At 47.8% G+C, this 20,751-nt stretch overlaps 1 protein-coding gene across 1 annotated transcript in view; it reads left to right on the forward strand.

The window, feature by feature from the left end:
- The window catches only part of DGAT2 (diacylglycerol O-acyltransferase 2), a 59,948-nt gene that overhangs the window by 18,998 nt on the left and 20,199 nt on the right, over window positions 1-20,751 (forward strand). The window contains exons 3-4 of the mRNA XM_033950127.1: window positions 5,759-5,866; window positions 14,958-15,028. Of these exons, the coding sequence (XP_033806018.1) occupies window positions 5,759-5,866; window positions 14,958-15,028 (179 nt within the window). The remainder of the gene's footprint in view (window positions 1-5,758; window positions 5,867-14,957; window positions 15,029-20,751) is intronic.

Genomic DNA, 20,751 nt, shown 5'->3' on the forward strand with positions numbered 1-20,751 from the left:
CAACCCAGAAACTCTCAGCACATGAGACCAGGTGGGACACTCTGATCAAATCTAAAAAGAAGACTCCACCTGCTCGTCCCTACAGACAACAGTCTTCTTACCAGCGTAGGTTCTCGGCCAGACCTCTCAACCCGCCTCAACAACAGTCTCGCCGTCCTCGCCACCAACATCAGACTCGGGCTCGCCCACAGACTCAACCTGCCAAGCCGCCTCTTTCATCTAAGCCGTCTCAACCCTTTTGACTCTTTTCTCCAGAGCATAGCCATTCTCCCACCATCGCTGCCTCTCCCTCAACCTATCGGAGGACGTCTTCAGCTTTTCCTCAGCCGTTGGGAGGTCATCACTTCGGACCAGTGGGTCCTCAACATCATTCGCCACGGCTACTCTCTCAACTTCCAGACTCTTCCACCAGACCATCCTCCCGTTGAGTCTGCTTCTCACTCCTCCCAAACTCCCCTCCTCCTGAGGGAGGTCCAATCCCTCCTTCTCCTCAATGCCATCGAAGAGGTACCTCCGGACCAAAGGGGTCAGGGATTCTACTCCCGCTACTTCCTGGTTCCCAAAAAAACAGGAGACCTTCGTCCCATCCTCGATCTCAGGGACCTCAACAAGTGTCTAGTCAAAGAGAAGTTCAGAATGCTCTCCCTAGCCACGCTTTACCCTCTTCTCTCCCACCATGACTGGCTATGCTCCCTAGACCTCAAGGAGGCCTACACTCACATCCCAATCCATCCGACTTCACGTCGCTATCTACGGTTCCAGATACAGCACCATCACTATCAGTACAAAGTGCTACCCTTTGGCCTCGCATCATCGCCCAGAGTGTTCACCAAGTGCCTTATTGTGGTGGCGGCCTTCCTCAGGTCTCACGACCTTCAGGTGTTCCCCTACTTGGACGATTGGCTGGTGAAAGCACCTACGTCTCCGCTTGTACTACAAGCCACTCATCACACCATCTCGTTTCTCCATCTCTTGGGTTTCGAGATCAACTACCCCAAGTCGCATCTACTTCCCACACAGCGACTTCAGTTCATTGGAGCAGTTCTCGACACCACTCTAATGAGGGCATTTCTCCCCTCCGACCGCCATCGAACTCTGCTCCACCTCTGCTGTCAGGTGCTCCTTCATCACTCCATCCCAGCTCGACAGATGATGATCCTCCTGGGCCACATGGCCTCGACGGTCCATGTACTTCCTCTGGCGCGACTCCACCTCAGGACACCTCAGTGGACTCTGGCCAACCAATGGTCACAGACCACCGATCCTCTTTCTCATCCCATCTCTGTGACATCGTCTCTTCGGCAATCTCTTCAATGGTGGTTGAACTCCTCCAATCTTTCCAGGGGTCTACTCTTTCATCTACCCCCTCACTCCATGATCATAACCACAGATGCCTCCCCTTATGCGTGGGGAGCCCACCTGGGAGATCTTCGCACCCAGGGACTCTGGACCCCCTCAGGAGCGTCAGCATCACATCAATTTCCTGGAACTCAGAGCCATGTTCTATGCTCTCAAAGCCTTCCAGCACCTTCTCTACCCTCAGGTCCTTCTCCTGTGCACAGACAACCAAGTCGCCATGTACTACATAAACAAGCAAGGCGGCACCGGATCTCCCCTCCTCTGTCAGGAGGCCACCCGCATCTGGACCTGGGCCACGGCCCACAGTCTCTTCCTCAAGGCTGTCTATATCCAGGGCGAACAGAATTCCCTGGCCAACAATCTCAGCCGCATCCTTCAACCTCACGAGTGGACCCTGGACCCTCCCATGCTCCGCTCCATCTTTGCTCGCTGGGGCACTCCGCAAGTGGACCTCTTTGCAGCTCCTCACAACCATCAGCTGCCCCAGTTCTGTTCCAGACTCTTCTCCCCTCATCGTCTAGCCCCGGATGCATTCCTGCTCGACTGGACGGATCGGTTCCTATATGCCTTTCCTCCGCTACCTCTGATGTTGCGGACGTTGTCCAAACTCCGCAGGGACAGAGCCACCATGATTCTCATCGCTCCTCGGTGGCCTCGCCAACACTGGTTCTCCCTCCTGCTTCAGCTCAACTCCAGGGAGCCCATTCCTCTTCCTGTGTTTCCTACTCTACTTACACAGCAGCATCAGTCTCTACTACATCCCAATCTGTCCTCGCTCCACCTGACAGCTTGGTTTCTCTCAGGCTGACCTCTCCAGAGAATCTGTCTCAGCCTGTCTGTCGTATTTTGGATGCTTCCAGGAAACCGGCCACCCTCCAATGTTACCATCAGAAGTGGACCCGGTTCTCCTCTTGGTGTCTCCTTCATCATCATGATCCCACCTCATTGGCGGTGGAAACTGTACTGGACTATTTGCTCTCTCTCTCCGACGCTGGCCTCAAGTCGACCTCAATCAGAGTCCACCTCAGTGCCATCACTGCGTTTCATGAGCCTATCCTCGGAAAACCTCTTACGGCTCATCCCCTGGTTTCCCGGTTCATGAGAGGCCTCTTCAATGTCAAACCACCTCTGAAGCCTCCTCCAGTCGTCTGGGACCTGAATGTGGTTCTGTCAGCCCTCATGAAACCTCCGTTTGAGCCTCTTGCTACAACTTCACTCAAATTTCTTACGTGGAAGGTGCTTTTCCTCATTGCCATCACCTCTGCCAGGAGGGTTAGTGAGCTGCATGCACTAGTTGCCGACCCACCTTTCACTGTTTTTCACCATGACAAGGTGGTTCTGCGTACCCATCCTAAATTTCTGCCTAAGGTGGTCTCGGACTTCCACCTCAACCAGTCCATTGTATTGCCTGTCTTCTTCCCTAAGCCCCATTCCCATCCTGGGGAACAGGCGTTACACACGCTGGATTGTAAGCGTGCCCTTGCATACTACCTTGATCGTACCAGGGCTCACCGCTCGTCTCCTCAGCTCTTTCTGACCTTCGATCCTAACCGTCTAGGTCGTCCTGTCTCTAAACGGACGCTTTCCAACTGGCTTACTGCCTGCATTGCGTTCTGTTATGCTCGGGCCGGTCTCTCACTGGAAGGTGCTGTCACGGCCCACAGGGTCAGAGCTATGGCTGCTTCTGTGGCTTTCCTCCGCTCCACGCCCATCGAAGAAATCTGCAAGGCTGCCACTTGGTCCTCAGTTCACACGTTCACTACTCACTACTGTCTGGATGCCTTCTCCAGACGGGATGGACACTTCGGCCAATCTGTGTTACAAAATTTATTTTCCTAATGGCCAACCATCCCTCCTCCCTCTCTGTTAGCTTGGAGGTCACCCATACGTTAAGAATATGCTGCCTGCTTGTCCTGGGATAAAGCACAGTTACTTACCGTAACAGGTGTTATCCAGGGACAGCAGGCAGATATTCTTACGTCCCACCCTCCTCCCCGGGTTGGCTTCTTAGCTGGCTTATCTTAACTGGGGACCACGCACTCCTCCGTCAGGCGGGAAGGCACTCGCGCATGCGCGGTGCGGCCAACTAGAACTTTCTAGTTAAAAAGGTCCGTACACGGGCTCCGTCGGTGACGTCACCCATACGTTAAGAATATCTGCCTGCTGTCCCTGGATAACACCTGTTACGGTAAGTAACTGTGCTTTCTTGATCATATGTCTCTTTAGCTATAAATGACAATATTATTATTGGAGACTTGGCCAAAAGGAAAGATTTATACTCTATGAAGAGTCTTACCTCATGCAAAGTTGTCATTTCTTTAATAAGATATTAACTATTTTTTCTGCGGCCCTCCAAGTACCTACAAAGCCAAAATGTGGCCCTTCAGAGGGTTTGAGTTTGAGACCACTGCCCTAGACCAGTGTTCTTCAACCACCGGTCCTTGGACCGGTGCCGGTGTGCAAAAATCTCCCGGTTCGCGAAGGACCAGCATGTCCCCCCCCCCCCCCCCCCCACAAGCACCAAGTTAAAAAAGTGGTTCACTGCAAATGCCTTGTAGACCACCCAGGCAAAAACACCAGTGCAGCCATCCTCCAAGCAGCGCCGGGGCCGCCAATGGGGAGCTTGCACGTACTTGGTGCAGTGACCGATGGGCAACTCTGGGTCAAAGGCCATTGGAGAGCTGGAGGTGGGCCAAGTGGCGAGTCCGCTGCCTAAAGGCATCCGCTGTGCATGCACAGAAAGCCACCGCCTCTCCGGCCTGCGCTCTCCTCTCGGTCCTCCCGCTGCCAGACCCAGCCAAAAAGGGATGAAGGTCCCACTGCTGCAACACGTGGCATAGAACCGGAGCAGCAAGACAGAGCGCGAGACGCGACCTCCAGAGCCCCTGGGTAGGCAGAGGAGAAGCCTCCTAATAGGAAAAGTCACTCTCCCTTGGCAGTCCAGTAGCGGCACCCAAGTCCACACCAGCACTCCTCAACCGCCGGTTCTCAAAACAATTCCTCCATTTCTGCCGGTCCATAGGTACAAAAAGGTTGGACAACACTGCTCTAGACTCCACTGGTAGCCAGTGCAGTTTATGATAGAAGGGAGTGATATGCTTTTTTTTTTTTTTTTTTAATACCAAAGATGAGGCGAACATGAAGCAGAAATATAATGTTACATGGAGAAGGTTGGATGGCTTTTTTTTTTTTTTAATGAGGATTGTAATGAGCAGAGGCCATCCTTTTGTGCTTTTTTTAGTTATGCAAAATCAAAGTCCAGTGATTGTTTTCAGTGTTTTTGTATTTTTATTTGACTTGGTTGAAACTGAGGGCAAAAGCATATTAAAAGGCTGGTAGATATCGCTAATCGGAGCACCCTGTATAACAGTGGTCTCAAACTCAAATCCTTTGCAGGGCCACATTTTGGATTTGAAGGTACTTGGAGGGCCTCTGAAAAAATAGTTCATGTGTTATTAAATAATTGACAATTTTGCATGAGGTAAAACTCTTTATAGTTTATAAATCTTTCCTTTTGGCTAAGTCTTAATAATAATATTGTCATTTATAGCTAAAGACATATGATCACGAAACTGTTATTTTACTTTTGTGATTATGATAGACATACTGAAGGCCTCAAAATAGTACCTGGTGGGCCGCATGTGGCCCCCCGGGCCGCGTGTTTGAGACCACTGCTGCCCCCCATCACATCTCCTCTACTGCAAGGAAATTGTTAAAACTGGAGTGATCTAGAAATTAACATAGAAACCCTTCTTTTAGAAACCAAACCTATGCCAGCTGAGACCCCCCCAGGTATTGCAAAGGTGGGTTGCTTACTAATGTGTCATCAACTGGTAACATTTTATTATTTTTATTTTATTTTATTTTTTTATTTTATTTTATTTATTTTTATTTTATTTTTATTTTATTTTATTGGAGTTTCTATACCGTTTAAAACTAAACGGTTTACATAATTTACATACATAATTTTAAAAACAAACATGATAAAATCAACATACAAAAATCCCCAGAAATCATGCCAACAAAATACCATAGCTTACATAGTAAAGATCATGAATAATTCAACTCTGCCAGAAAGGAAAATTTTGGGCTGGAAAAAGGCATCTGCAAATAACTGCATCTCAAGTAGTTTTCTAAACATGCCCTTTTCACGGCAATTTCGTATCTGACCCACCAAGGAGTTCATATCTTAACTGCTGCACAACAAAAAATCATTTTCCTAGTCTCGACAAGCCTTGGATTCACAGTAAAGCTAGATTCGCAGAGCGCAATGATCTGTAAATCAGGTGTAGGTGGGATTAAAAGTATCTGCATTTTGTTCCTTGAAAAACATGTATCTGTGCCAGCGACCTCTGTTTACTATATTAGACTTCTAATAGAGCTTCTCTCCCCACCACAGGTATCACTTCCACGATAATTCTTTTGTACGTATTTTGCACGGACTGTTGGCTGATTGCAGCACTCTACCTTGCGTGGCTGGTGTTCGACTGGAATACTCCAACAAAAGGTTAGGTTTGTTTCCTTGTCGACATTTTAGCCTGTGTGGCTCACTGATTAGAGCTGCTGCCTCTGTACCCAGAGGTTGCGAGATCAAATCCCGGCACTGCTCCATGTAACCCTGGGCAAGTCACTTAATTCTCCAATGCCTACTGCTTTGAACGTAAGCTTTGAAAATGCCAAAGCCACAAAAAGGGTGATATACGTCCCTCCTTTTCCCCTCAAATTCTGCATCAGGGAGGCAATAGGCGCATGCCTTTTTATTATCTTTCATATAAAGTGCAAAAATTAAGCCATTAACAGTCTAAGGTCATACTTCTAAAAAAAAAAAAAGCATTGCCGGGGTCTATTTCTACCTGGTTTGGTCTTGAGCCAGTTGAGTTTGAAACTATATTTGGAAAGGGGGATGAGATTCGATATACTGCCTCTCTGTGGTCACAATCGGTAGTTTACATATTATATACAGGTTTAGATATCTTGCACCTGTGGCACAGTGGAGGGTTAAGTGACTTGCTCAATCGCAAGGTGCTGCAGTGGGAATCTTTCTGATTGTACAGGAACCCCTGCGAATGTTGAAAAACCGCGAATATGGTATTTAGCTGGGGAGGCAGGAGAGGGCAGCCGGAGTGCCGGCAAGTTGAAGGAAGTCACTCCTCTTCCTCTTCCTGCACTGAAGTCGGGCCTCAACCAATCAGGAGCTGCATGTCAAAGCAGCTCCTGATTGGCGATGTCCAACTTTAGTGCAGGAAGAGTCAGTCGGAGTATACCGCAAGTAATTTCCTTCACTTTCCTGCCTCTCCGGCTGCTCTCTCCTGCCCGGTCATTCGCGGTCGGAAAATACCGCGAATGACTGCGACCGTGAATGACCAGGGGAGCACTGCACTACTATTCATTCAGTCATGTCTGACCCTCGGATACTCTAGAGACCAGTCCTCGCCATGCTTCCCCGTTTTCCATGGCTTCATTCAGTTGCTTGATGATCATTCCCATGTCTGAATGCAGTGACCTTGATACCTACGAGATATTTAGCCTGTAAATAACCTCTATCCTGTATTAGAAACTCTGATCTCCTGACCAGATTTTAAGAGTATTACTTCCCATATCTGCCTTGTCAGCTCTTCTCTGAGTAAACAGCTGTAAAGAGATTTTTTCCCCATCTGTATTTCTTTAGACCCTTGCTTTGTCCTCTCCTCCTATACACCCTACTTTTTTTTTTAAACACTTTCTTTAGAAGCCCATTTTTTTTTTTTACACTTTTCTTGCAAATATAAAGCAGGTATTTACACTTGCTTGATCATTCGGTGTGCACTAGCTTCGCCCTTTTGCTCGCCCATCAACTAAAAATTGGATTCTTATTGGTAAACCTTGACAGGGGAAATTCTATATAACGAACTTATATTTAGGCCTTTACTCCATGCAGGAAAACGGGCACCTACTTACCTTTATAGACTACTAGTATAATAGGTGAAATGTGCTTATTCAGTTACATGATTTTATTAACTCAAACGGCATATAATGTAATACAGCCTTAATGAAAGGGGCTATTATCTCACTGACTCCAAAGTATACGGTGTATATACCATATACCTCCACACCTCAATCATTCAAATTTTTCAAGGCCATTCAATCCTCGGCGAGGCCACCTCCCCACTCAATGTATATTCATAGTGGGTGGCTTTACACCTCAAATCGTTATTGGATCCTTTATACTTCTATGTCTTTCATTTTATTTTAAATGTTCCGTTAATTTTCTTGTTTCCTTATAAAATGAAAGACATAGAAGTATAAAGGATCCAATAACGATTTGAGGTGTAAAGCCACCCACTATGAATATACATTGAGTGGGGAGGTGGCCTCGCCGAGGATTGAATGGCCTTGAAAAATTTGAATGATTGAGGTGTGGAGGTATATGGTATATACACCGTATACTTTGGAGTCAGTTTTTCAGTTACATGAACACACGAGTCGGCCATAAAGGTGGTTTAGGTTACATGCATGTGTCCCACTCAGATCTACCTGGAAAATACATACTTTGTAAAATATGCACATCTGCATTCAAAGTACTTGGGGTGGAATTTGTGCATACATGCACATCTGCAGTCAAAGTACTTGGGGGGGGAATTTGTGCATACATGCACATCTGCAGTCAAAGTACTTGGGGGGGGAATTTGTGCATACATGCACATCTGCAGTCAAAGTACTTGGGGGGGAATTCGTGCATACATGCACATCTGCAGTCAAAGTACTTGGGGGGGAATTTGTGCATACATGCACATCTGCAGTCAAAGTACTTGGGGTGGGAATTTGTGCATACATGCACATCTGCAGTCAAAGTACTTGGGGTGGGAATTTGTGCATACATGCACATCTGCAGTCAAAGTACTTGGGGTGGGAATTTGTGCATACATGCACATCTGCAGTCAAAGTACTTGGGGTGGGAATTTGTGCATACATGCACATCTGCAGTCAAAGTACTTGGGGTGGGAATTTGTGCATACATGCACATCTGCAGTCAAAGTACTTGGGGTGGGAATTTGTGCATACATGCACATCTGCAGTCAAAGTACTTGGGGTGGGAATTTGTGCATACATGCACATCTGCAGTCAAAGTACTTGGGGTGGGAATTTGTGCATACATGCACATCTGCAGTCAAAGTACTTGGGGTGGGAATTTGTGCATACATGCACATCTGCAGTCAAAGTACTTGGGGTGGGAATTTGTGCATACATGCACATCTGCAGTCAAAGTACTTGGGGTGGGAATTTGTGCATACATGCACATCTGCAGTCAAAGTACTTGGGGTGGGAATTTGTGCATACATGCACATCTGCAGTCAAAGTACTTGGGGTGGGAATTTGTGCATACATGCACATCTGCAGTCAAAGTACTTGGGGTGGGAATTTGTGCATACATGCACATCTGCAGTCAAAGTACTTGGGTGGAATTCGTGCACCCTCGTTTATTGACAGACTCTTGATCCCATATGAAACTTTGTGATCATCACAACAATATCCTCTTAACAGTCCCCTCTGACAATTATTCTACAATACAACACGCAAGACTATTTATTCAGCCGTTGCACCCACATTATGGAACGCCCTCCCTATTGCCTTGCGACAGGAAACAACTCCAATAGCTTCAACTCCAGCCTTAAAACTTTTTTCTTTAAAGATGCCTATGAGATTTAGATATAGGGTCAAACGCATACGAGACTAGGACAAAAGGCATATTCCAGACACTCCCCTTCTCCCTTTCATTCTTGCCATTTCCCTCTCTTTATTTTTAAATGTAATCCCACTCATTTCCCTTTTGTACCATGTCTCGTCAGTAGTATCTTGTGGTTGGTATTTTCATTTCCCTGTTTTACTTAAATTTTAAGTTTTTGTACGATAACGCTTCAAGTTTGTCAAGCCTCAAACTTGAAACTTGATATGCCTTTATTCTAAACGCAAATGTCATAAGTGTTTTTCTACTGAAACATCTTTGCACTGGAATAAATTTGATAACTTCCTTAGTGATTACACAAACCACTCTTTGCCTCGTGCTTTCCCCCTTCTAAGCACAGGCATCAAAAGATGTACTAAGCCATGTCTAAGTGTGAACCATTAGGAATAATTGGTTATTGATCTGAAAGAGATGTTCTGCTAATGTTAACTGAGGAATGTAACTTTTTTTTTATAATGGCTTATCTTAAGTTCAAATGGACGTATTCACCTATTTTGAGTTTTCTGTGAAGACATAGGCGTCTGTCAGTTTCTGCTCCATGTCTTGGGATTTACTATGACTTAAAACTTTTTTATAGTGCTGAAAGGCGTATGCAGCGCTGTACTTAATAATATTTAATATACAGACAGATATCTCAGAGTTGGACTTTCTGGTAGAAGGAATGATACAGTGGTTATCAGTGTTCCCTCTAAGCGGGCGGGTGTTGTGAGCAAACTTTTTTCACTGTGAGCTAAAAATATCGGACGCCAGCAAGTTATGAGCCAAATAAATATGTTGCTTTCTACCACAGAACTTCCTTACGTTTGTATGGAATCTATCCCCTTTCAACTTTAGAGAGTGCCCTCTCGTTCTCCCTGCCTTAGCTACTAAGTCTATTCCCTTCAGTACCTTGAATGTTTCTATCATGTCCCCTCTCAATCTCCTCTGCTCAAGGGAGAAGAGGCCCAGTTTCTCTAATCTTTCGCTGTACGGCAACTCCTCCAGCCCCTTAACCATTTTAGTTGCTCTTCTCTGGATCCTTTCGAGTAGTACCGTGTCCTTCTTAAAGTACCAGTGCTGGACGCAGTACTCCAGGTGAGGGCGTACCATGGCCCGGTACAGCAGCATGATAACCTTCTCTGTCTCTTCAGTCCAGCATCTGCCCCTTCCATTCACTGTCTGTCTTTCCCTGCCATCTCTCCTCCTGCCCCCCCCCCCCAATTTGGTCTAGCATCCATCATCTTCCTTCTGTTCCCCTCATGGTCTGGCATCTCTATCCTTCCCTCCCCCCTGTGGTTTTTAGCATATCTCTCTTCTCATTTCCTCCACTCAGATCTGATCATTCTCTGCTCTCTCTTCCCTTTTCTTCTCTGGTCTTCCTTCTCTATTTTCTGCCTCCATCTAAATTAAATTCTTTCTTACTATTTAGTCCCGTTTCCCTCTTTTCACTGTGTCTACACACAGCTTGTCACCCCTTTCCCTCACCCCTCCATTATCTTACTATTTTCTTCCCCCTTTATTTATCTCCTCCTTCCATCCAGTATGTGTTCTTTCCCCACTTCCATTCAGCATCTGCTCTCCCTTCTCAACTGACATCCATCTGCCTTCTGCTCTCTCTCCCTTCTTCTCACTTCCATCATCTGTCCCCTTCTCTCTCTCTCTCATCTCCTCCATTCCATCATCTGCCCCTTCTCTCTCTCTCTCTCCCCCCCCCCCCAACTTCCATCATCTGCCCCCCTTCCCCTCACCTTTGTGGGTCACTTTCGTTCCCCTGAGGGTGGCTCAAGTCACAGGGGAAGCTTTGGCCGAGCAGAACCGCTTGATTGACAGTGGAACTTACTTGATTGATGTCGATGCTGGGGCCCGTTGCCGTTTGAAGGAAAAAAAAAAAGGTGGAAAAAAGGAACCTGTAAAGGCGAGAGGAAGGGAAACCTCCAGGACAGCTGCTTTTTGCCCTCCTTCAGCGGCCCAAGAGTTCAGACCAGCAGCGGCAGCTCTGTATGCTTTTAACTTCGGCACAGAGCTGCCCCTAATCAATAGTTTAGCGCGGTTTCATGAGGCAGCCTCGGGGCCTTTGATAGCCGGCCCGCTTCGATGATGCGATGTGGGCCGGCCTAGCAAAGGCCCCGAGGCTGCCTTATGAAACCGCGCTAAACTATTGATTAGGGGCAGCTCTGTGCCGAAGTTAAAAGCATACACAGCTGCCGCTGCTGGTCTGGAGGTGCGGAGACAAGGCAGGAGGCAAACGCGGTGGAAGGCAGGAGTCCCGGCGAAGGCAGGAGTCCCGGCACAGCGACTGCAACAGGAAGTTGCAAGTCAGCTGACGCCGGCCTTTCGTTGCGGCGGGGACCGAATCCTTCGCGGACCGGCAAGATTTTGTTTGCGGACCGGCGGTTGAAGAACTGTGCTCTACACTGTGTGCGCTGTGACGAGAAACTTGTGCGCTGCGAGGTAATATTTTGTGCGTCAGCGCACCCCAGCGCAGCTTAGCGGGAACACTGAAAGGTATCTACAATGAGTGGGAATTAAGAGTTGAAAGCGGCTTCAGACAAGAGCTTTTTAGCTTGGATTTGAATACCGCTAGAGACAAAGCAGGGCCGTGGATTGTTGGGAGCAATCTTGGGTGGAATTAAAGTTGATTTTTGATACTGGAATCAGAATAGTTTTGGGGATTTTTTTTGGGGGGAGGGAGGGTGTCTAACTTCAAATATGTTTGTAGTTCTAAAAAAAATATCCTATGTTTTGTAAATTTTTTTTTTTTTACTGTTTATCATAGGAGTCAGAGTCATAAGGTAGAAAAGCAGAGTTACTGGGAGTCATTTTTGAAAGTTTGGTGTACAAATGCTACATCCTACTCTTCAAAAAATACATAAAACCAATATAACACAACCAGACATGTCCCAAACTATCCACTCCTTAGCAAATTAGAAAATGTTCAGACTATTCCTTATGTACCGTATTTTCACGCAAATAACGCGCACCCGTATAAAACGCGCACACGGGTATAGCGCGCAGAAATCACGATGATATGTACAAAAACTTTGGTATACCGCGCTCACGGGTATACCGCGCATGCTGCCCGACGCTCCTTTCGCCCGCCCTAACTTTCCGACTCTCCGTTCACCCCCCCTGACTTCCGTGCACTGTCCCCCCTTGAAGGTCTGTCCCCATCCTGAAAGCCTGATGCCCCCCCCCCGACGTCCGATACATCCCTCCCCCCCGAAGGACCGCCGACTCCCCAACAATATCGGGCCAGGAGGGAGCCCAAATCCTCCTGGCCACGGCGACCCCCTAACCCCACCCCGCACTACATTACGGGCAGGAGGGATCCCAAGCCCTCCTACCCTCGACGCAAACCCCCCTCCCTCCAACGACTGTCCCCCCCAAGAACCTCCGCCCGCTCCCCCAGCCGACCCGCGACCCCCCTGGCGACCCCCACGACCCCCCCACCCCCCTTCCCCGTACCTTTGGTAGTTGGCCGGACAGACGGGAGCCAAACCCGCCTGTCCGGCAGGCAGCCAACGAAGGAATGAGGCCGGATTGGCCCATCCATCCTAAAGCTCCGCCTACTGGTGGGGCCTAAGGCGCGTGGGCCAATCAGAATAGGCCCTGGAGCCTTAGGTCCCACCTGGGGGCGCGGCCTGAGGCACATGGTCGGGTTGGGCCCATGTGCCTCAGGCCGCGCCCCCAGGTGGGACTTAAGGCTCCAGGGCCTATTCTGATTGGCCCACGCGCCTTAGGCCCCACCAGTAGGCGGAGCTTTAGGATGGATGGGCCAATCCGGCCTCATTCCTTCGTTGGCTGCCTGCCGGACAGGCGGGTTTGGCTCCCGTCTGTCCGGCCAACTACCAAAGGTACGGGGAAGGGGGGTGGGGGGGTCGTGGGGGTCGCCAGGGGGATCGCGGGTCGGCTGGGGGGCGGTCGGAGGTTCTTGGGGGGGGGGCGGTCGTTGGGGGGGGGGGGGGTTTGCGTCGAGGGCAGGAGGGCCTGGGATCCCTCCTGCCCGTAATGTAGTGCGGGGTGGGGTTAGGGGGTCGCCGTGGCCAGGAGGGTTTGGGCTCCCTTCTGGCCCGATATTGTCGGGAAGTCGGCGGTCCTTCGGGGTGGGGGTGCGAGTGGTCCTGCCGGGGGGGGGGATGTATCGGACGCGGGGAGTCGGCCGGGCAAGAGGGCTTGGGCTCCCTCTTGCTCCGATCGTGGATGCGGGTGCGGGTGGGAGCGCGTGCGAGCGGTCGTTCGGGGTGGGGGTGCGAGTGGTCCTGCCGGGGGGGGGGGATGTATCGGACGTCGGGGAGTCGGCCGGGCAAGAGGGCTTGGGCTCCCTCTTGCTCCGATCGTGGGTGCGGGTGGGAGCGCGTGCGAGCGGTCGTTCGGGGTGGGGGTGCGAGTGGTCCTGCCGGGGGGGGGGGGATGTATCGGACGTCGGGGAGTCGGCCGGGCAAGAGGGCTTGGGCTCCCTCTTGCTCCGATCGTGGGTGCGGGTGGGAGCGCGTGCGAGCGGTCGTTCGGGGTGGGGGTGCGAGCGGTCCTGCTGGGGGGGGTGAATCGGGCGTCGGGCGGGGTGGGAACTATGTTTTAAAACTTTTGTATACCGCGCTCACGCATATAACGCGCGAGGGGTATGCGCGGTAGGTAAAAACGCGTATAACGCGCGCGTTATATGCGTGAAAATACGGTACTTCTTATTATCATAGTTCTTATGTAATCCACCTTGAACTGCAAGGTAATAGCAGAATAGAAATCACTAATGTAATGTAATCCCTACGTTAAGATCAGAGCCAAATGCGTTTACCTGCTGGGGAGCAGGTATAAAAAGGATTCAGCCGACGTATGTGTAGGTGTACGGTAGTTCATAACCTCTGCATGCAATATATAACGCAGCCCACCCGCCCCCAGATTTTTAGCGGATGCCCTACGGCAGGGGGTCCCAAAGTCCCTCCTTGAGGACCGTAATCCAGTCGGGTTTTCAGGATTTCCCCAATGAATATGCATGAGATCTATGTGCATGCACTGCTTTCAAAGCATATTCATTGGGGAAATCCTGGAAACCCGACTGGATTGCAACCCTCAAGGAGGGACTTTTGAGATCCCTGCCCTACGGCGACAAGAGGGCATCCGCGAGAAATTTCATAGTGACACTAGGAAAGTACTTCTTCACCGAAAGGATGGTTGACCGTTGGAATGATCTTCCACGTCAGGTAGTTGAGGCCAGTAACGTGACTGACTTTAACCCTTTCAGGACCATAAGGATCGTAGGCCAATTTTTGTGGTTTTTGACGACATTTTTATGGTAAAAAGGGCTTGCAGATGCCAAAAAATTGATTTTTTTTTTTTTGTGAAATATCATTATTTTTATTTAAAAAATCACACTTCTGGCTTATGGACAGTGTGGCAAGTGAATCTTCTCGTCAATCTGGCAACGACGCTAATGAATGAATGTCGGAACCAGTTTGTTTACATAAAGGCAGTATCATATGGAATCCGTACATATCAAATTTAGAACTGTAGACTATCCCAATCAAAATTTATAGGATTTTAAAGTTATGGGACAAATATGTCCCTTGGTCCTGAAAGGGTTAAGAACAAATGGGATCAACACGTGGCCTCACTTCAAAGAAGAACTTAGGGGGGAGGGTTATTTGAGTGGGCAGACTTGTTGGGCCGAAGGCTGTCCTATGCTTCCTCTCATGACTGATTTTGTTTGATAGTACACTAGGAACTATTTTAATTAGTACTTTTAAAAACGGTTCAAAAGTGACTTCGTACCATAATTGTGCCTCTCGTGTGTTGTGCTTAGAATGAGAAGCAGATCAGATGTGCGTTACAATTTCTAATCTCAGTCTGGTTTTCATGCGCATGTTCTTCTGTAATCCTTTGACTCTTAATATTTAAACAGGCGGAAGGAGGTCTATGTGGGTTCGTAACTGGGCAGTGTGGAGGTACTACAGAGACTACTTTCCCATACGAGTGAGTACTGATCCCCACGCATTTAATTTTTTTGACGGCACGTCTTTTCAGAAGGCGCGTCGCATTCACTGGCAGCAAGAACGGCAAAAGTTGTACAGTATGGAAAATGGCTGTAACCTTTTCAGGATAAACGCTATAGTTCTATGATTTTAGAATCTATGCTCTATAAGACTAGGCTAGGTGTACCAACCTCCTTTTTTTTTTCCCTTTGATTGTCAAACTTTGACAGTGCAAGACAATTAACTGAACATAAAACACTGCATAAAACCCACTATTAAATACACAAGTAATACATAAAACAATCTTTCTCCCACCCTCCTCCCAATTATTAATACAATAAGACATATGATGTGATTACAATATTACAATTAAGTAATTTAAATCCTCAAAATACATTTCCCTCCCCCCCACTCACCCACCCTGGATGTGTAAGGAAATCTAAGAAAAGGAAAGATACATGACCCTTATTGCGAGGTAACAAATGTAGTCGACCTCCTGATCATTTTGGGAAGGTGGACAAAAACTTAGTTTATGATGCAGATCTATAGGTAGTTCTGTGGTGGGCAACCTTAGTCTTTGGGCAGGGGGCTGCAACCTGTTTGGGTTTTCAGAATTTCTCCCGTGAATATGGATGAGATCTTTTTGTCAGTGGCACAATGAGGATGAGAAGCACCCGGGGCAGTGTCATGTCTCGTTCCTCTGACTCTGCCTGCCAGGCGCGCCCCCCCCCTTCCCTTCCCCTATACCTCTAGTTGAAGCTGTTGCTCACAGCGGTCAACAAAGTGCTCCTTATGACCCCCATCAATCCTCCACCTGATGTCACTTCCTGTGTGGGGCACCCCGAAGTGACGGCGGGAGAGTCGACAGGGTCGCATGGAGCATGTTGACTGCCGCAAACAACTTCGGCTAGAGCAGGGGTGTCAAATGTCTTGTCTCCAAGGGCCGCAATCCAGTCAGGGTTTCAGGATTTCCCCAATGAATATGCATGAGATCCATTAGCATACAATGAAAGCAGTGCGTGCAAATAGATCTCATGCATATTCATTGGGGAAATCCTGAAACCCTGACTGGATTGCTGCCCTCGAAGGCAGACATTTTGACACCCTTAAACTAGAGGTATGGTGGAATAGGAAGAGGAGGAGGGGTGCCGGTGCCCTCACCAATAAGGCACCCTGGGCAGACTGCCTCCCGCCTCCTCCCCCACTATACCACTGCTCTTTTTGCATACAATGGAGGGCAGTGCCTGCAAATCTCATCCATAGTCATTGGGGAAATCCTGAAGTCTTGACTGGATTGCGGCCTTCAAGGACTGAGGTTGCCCACCCCTTCTCTAATTTGTGAAGCAAGTACGTCTGTTAGGTGCACCAGTTTAGAAAGAGAAAGCGTTGCATCTTTCCCTTCCAAAACTACACATATACATCTGACTGCACAAAATTCACGAACACTCGTATGGTTCATACCCTTGAAAAGGCAAAGATATGTGCTAAATTAATGCTTTTTTTTTTTTTTGTGCGAGTACTTCCACCTGCGAACACGGTTCTGTTAAGCTAAGCATCCACGTGTTTCTGGAGTGTGGAACTAGCATACAAATGGAACTGGGTTATGAGAGATGAGAGCATGTGTAGAACATCTGAGATAGGACTGTTTCTGTGTTTGTTATGGTGACTATATAACGTGACTTTTAATGATATCTTAAAACTTTTGGCTGCTTTATAAGTACAGTAACAGGGGCAGGATCTGAGCCTCTTTTTGTTGACAGGCTAAAGTGTTTGAGGGAATTTTGACTAGGTCACCCCAGACCTTTTATTGAACCTTTCTGGCCTGGATTTGAGAAGAGTGCTTCATAAACCCCTCCTGGTCAGCATACATAATTGAACACAACTTTCAGGCTTGTAGTTGGTTATATACAATTTTAAAATCCAGATTTTCAAAGAGCTGAAAAGGAAATTCAGTGGAAAATGCTTACCATGCAGAACGACTTGCTCATTAAAGATTTTATGCAGGTAGGCGCCATGCCAGTGGGAGACAGGTGTCTCTTTCCTTGTAGCCCCAGTTGGATAACATGCACACGCAAAGAGACTTTGGTCTTCCAACCATCTCCCGTGTGTGCACAGCAGTGATGTCAGTTTGGCCAGGCTGATGTTGCAGGTAGGAGCCTGGATTCATTGCTTTGAACTTTGTCTCTTGAGATTCTCTGGCTAGAATGAGCAGAGCTTAGGTGTGGATGCTTCTTAGGGTCAGCCATCTAATCCCGGTACATTTGCTTATCTCTTTACTGCCATTCAGATAATAAATCTGCAAGAGGTAGAAGTTTTGAAGAAGATAGTAGTAGTCAAAACTTGTGCTCTAGAATGGCCCCAAATAGCTGAACACAAACTAATTCCTGAGTTATGATAGCTGGTTTTATTTATAACCTGCTTAAACATACATGCAATAAAATGAACACAACAATCGTGATACAGAAGAGAATTTTAATGAAAAGTATCCTACTGAAATAGCTCTTATTTTGGAGTGGTCTAACTGTCCCAAATTTTTACTTCAGGCAAATGCTTTAAAGAAATGCATTTTAAAGTAATTTCCTAAATTGTAACATTCTTACACAGTCTAATTATTGCTAATGTACTATTCCACAAAAGTGAGCCTGCGACAGGAAAAGGATGATGTATTTCCTTCATGAAGATTAGATGTGCTAGATTTAGGAGAAATAAGGTAGCAACTTTGGGACAGCAGGTAATACAGATGCTTAAAGGTTTGTACATACAGTGGTACCTCGGATTACGAGCATAATCCGTTCCAGGAGCATGCTCGTAATCCAAAATGCTCGTTTATCAAAACAAAGTTCCCCATAGACAATAGTGGCAACAGCAACGATTGGTTCCAGAACCCGGGGTCTGTACCTGTCGGGGCCGGGTGCTGCAGCGCCGTCTCCTCCGTCTGCCTCCTCCATCCGTCATCGGAAGAAGAACCCGACAGTGCCGCTTCGGGGGGGGGGGGGATGCCAGCCGCCGAGGACCCCACAGTGCCGCTTCGGGGGGGATGCCAGCCGCCGGAGAACCTTGCAGTGCCTTCAGAGGGTTGCCTCCATCCGCCGGCCAGCCCTCCACATCAGATGCCCCTCGCATGCTGGAGAGCCCCACCTGAGCCCACACAGCCGAGCGCCGCCCCACCCACCACGCATGACACGCACAACGCTGATGATTGATCGACGCTGTGCGCGTCACACGCAATGCACAGGAGGGACAGCACCCGGCCGCGCAGGCCCAGACAGAGGTCCTCCAACCTGCGGAAGGCTGGCCGGAAGAGGAATCCCCTGTAAGTGCTCGTTGATAGGGGCAGTGCTCGGTTTGCAAGTCAAGTTTGCTGAGTTTGGGTCGTCTTGCAAAAAACTCGCAAACCGGATTACTCGCAAACTGAGGTACCACTGTATTTCTGCCTGGTAAATTACCAACATTTATTTGGGAGAGGGCACACAAGTGGCAGAAATAAATCAATAGTGTGCATGTTGATAGTGAGCAGATAAGCATGTACGTGGCCACACACTTCTAATGATTTCTGTAGCACTGCACTGTACATTAATGTGTAATAGACCAGTGTTTTTCAACCTTTTTTGGGCAAAGGCACACTTGTTTCATGAAAAAAATCACGAGGCACACCACCATTAGAAAACGTTAAAAAATTTAACTCTGTACCTATATTGACTATATATAAAGTAATTCTCTTGAATAGGAATCAAATAAACACAAAGAAAGTATTTTATAATTACTTTATTATGAAATATTAAGTAAACAGAATAGTGAAAAATTATAAAATACTTTATTCAGTGCGAAACCTGGGCCTGTTTGGCTGAACACAAAGCTGATATTCTGGCTGGAATCTAAGAAAGACACACACGTAGCTCTTCGTCAACAGCTCTCAGTCCCTCTCTGTATTTGGTTTTTATAGCATACAAAAATAGACAAATATACCCTCCATCCTTTTTATTAAACCACAATAGCAGTTTTTAGCGCAGGGAGCTGCGCTGAATGCCCAGCGCTGCTCTTGACGCTCATAGGCTCCCTGCGCTAAAAACCACTATTGCAGTTTAGTAAAAGGTGACCATATTGTAAAATATAGACAGCAGATATAAATTCAGAACTGTGCATAGTAAGTGAAGGGAAGTTTTCATCTCTGGGAATTTACCCAGTTAACTTAAGTTATTTGGGCAAATTCCTTTGAAAACTGTGGTAATACTGCTTCCACTTTGCTAAATTTAAAATAAAATCATTTTTCCAACCTTGTCTGGTGATTTCTGGTTGCACTTTCTTCTTCTGACTGTGCATCCAATCTTTCTTCCCTTCTATCAGCCTGTATGCTTTCTCTCCTCCACACCTCATTCCCTCCCCCAACTTTTTCTTCCTCTCTCCCTGACCTTTCTTTCTTTTTTTCTGTTTCTCTTCTTTCCTTCTGTTTCCCTGCCTGCCCCCTTTCTTTCTTTCTCCCTGCCATTCCCCAAGCCACTGCCATCGGGGAACAGGACCCACCAATGGATAACAGGCCCCAAAGCCGACGCCGACGCATGCTCTCCCTGATGTCAATTCTGCAATCGGAGAGGAAGTTCCGCCCAGCCAGGCAGCGATTGGCTGGCCCGAACTTCCTCTCCGACTGCAGAATTGACGTCGGGGAGAAGAAGACTTATCGGCTCGATAGATTAGATCGCCAAGACAAAGTGAGTCCTGGGTGATCGACTCACTTTGCCTTGGCGAGCTACTGGCGCCCCTGCCTCGGGCCCCCTGTCAGCTCCAGGCCCCTGAATGCAGGACTGGTAGTACTGCCCTGATGGCGGCCCTGCGGCACACCAGGCAACATCTCGCGGCACACTAGTGTGCCGCGGAACAGCGGTTGAAAAACCCTGTAATAGACAATCCCTGCTCAATAGAACTCTCCCGCCAAAATTCAAATTCATGACCAACACACGTCCCTGTTCTCAATCGGGTCAGCCCAACAAACGTTCCCGCCCAAAATTCAAATTTCTCAACCCACAGATTGCCCTGTTCTCAATCAGGTCCGTGAACCGACTATACTGTAAATAAAGACATTGCAGACCTCGGGCTACCCTGAAGAAAGCCACAGCGTGGCTGAAACGTCTGTTCTTTCTACACGGATGTGGCAAGACCCGGAAACCTGCTGCAATCATGACGCCAGGCATGGAAGCTTAAGAGAAACCTGCTCAATAGAGCTTACAATCTAATTTAAAACAAACGAGAGATGGGGGGTTAAGGAATTTCTCACAGAGGGAATGATGGAACAAGACATGGGTACTTAAGTGAGTGTTGAAATATCAGCTGAGCATAGTAAATCTTGTATTCTTGCTGGAGTCGTGCTATTAGGTCATATTCACGCATGAAGAATTGTTATGGTTGAGGTATGTTATACTTCTGATTTCTAGGAGTGGGAGTCGCAGCGTGAAACGGCTCTTATGCTTCATTCTTTGACACCCTCCCCCCTACAAGATCAGTCATAGTTAAGCATTATGCCATTCATTAGATAAACTGTGAATTGTTCATATGTTATGAGGGTTGATTTTCATAGACCGTGGCTTGAGAAATCCCAGGTTACCATGGCAACTAGAAATTGACTTCTGGTGCCTGGGATTTTTCTGGCCCTCTGAAATCCTTTTTTTTTGCCACTCCTGCTGCAACCAGAGCAGGAGCTCATTCTCCCAGCCCGAAGCCAGTGAATGAGCT

Source organism: Geotrypetes seraphini, chromosome 6 (assembly GCF_902459505.1).
Source record: "Geotrypetes seraphini chromosome 6, aGeoSer1.1, whole genome shotgun sequence".
Classification (NCBI taxonomy): Eukaryota; Metazoa; Chordata; class Amphibia; order Gymnophiona; family Dermophiidae; genus Geotrypetes; species Geotrypetes seraphini.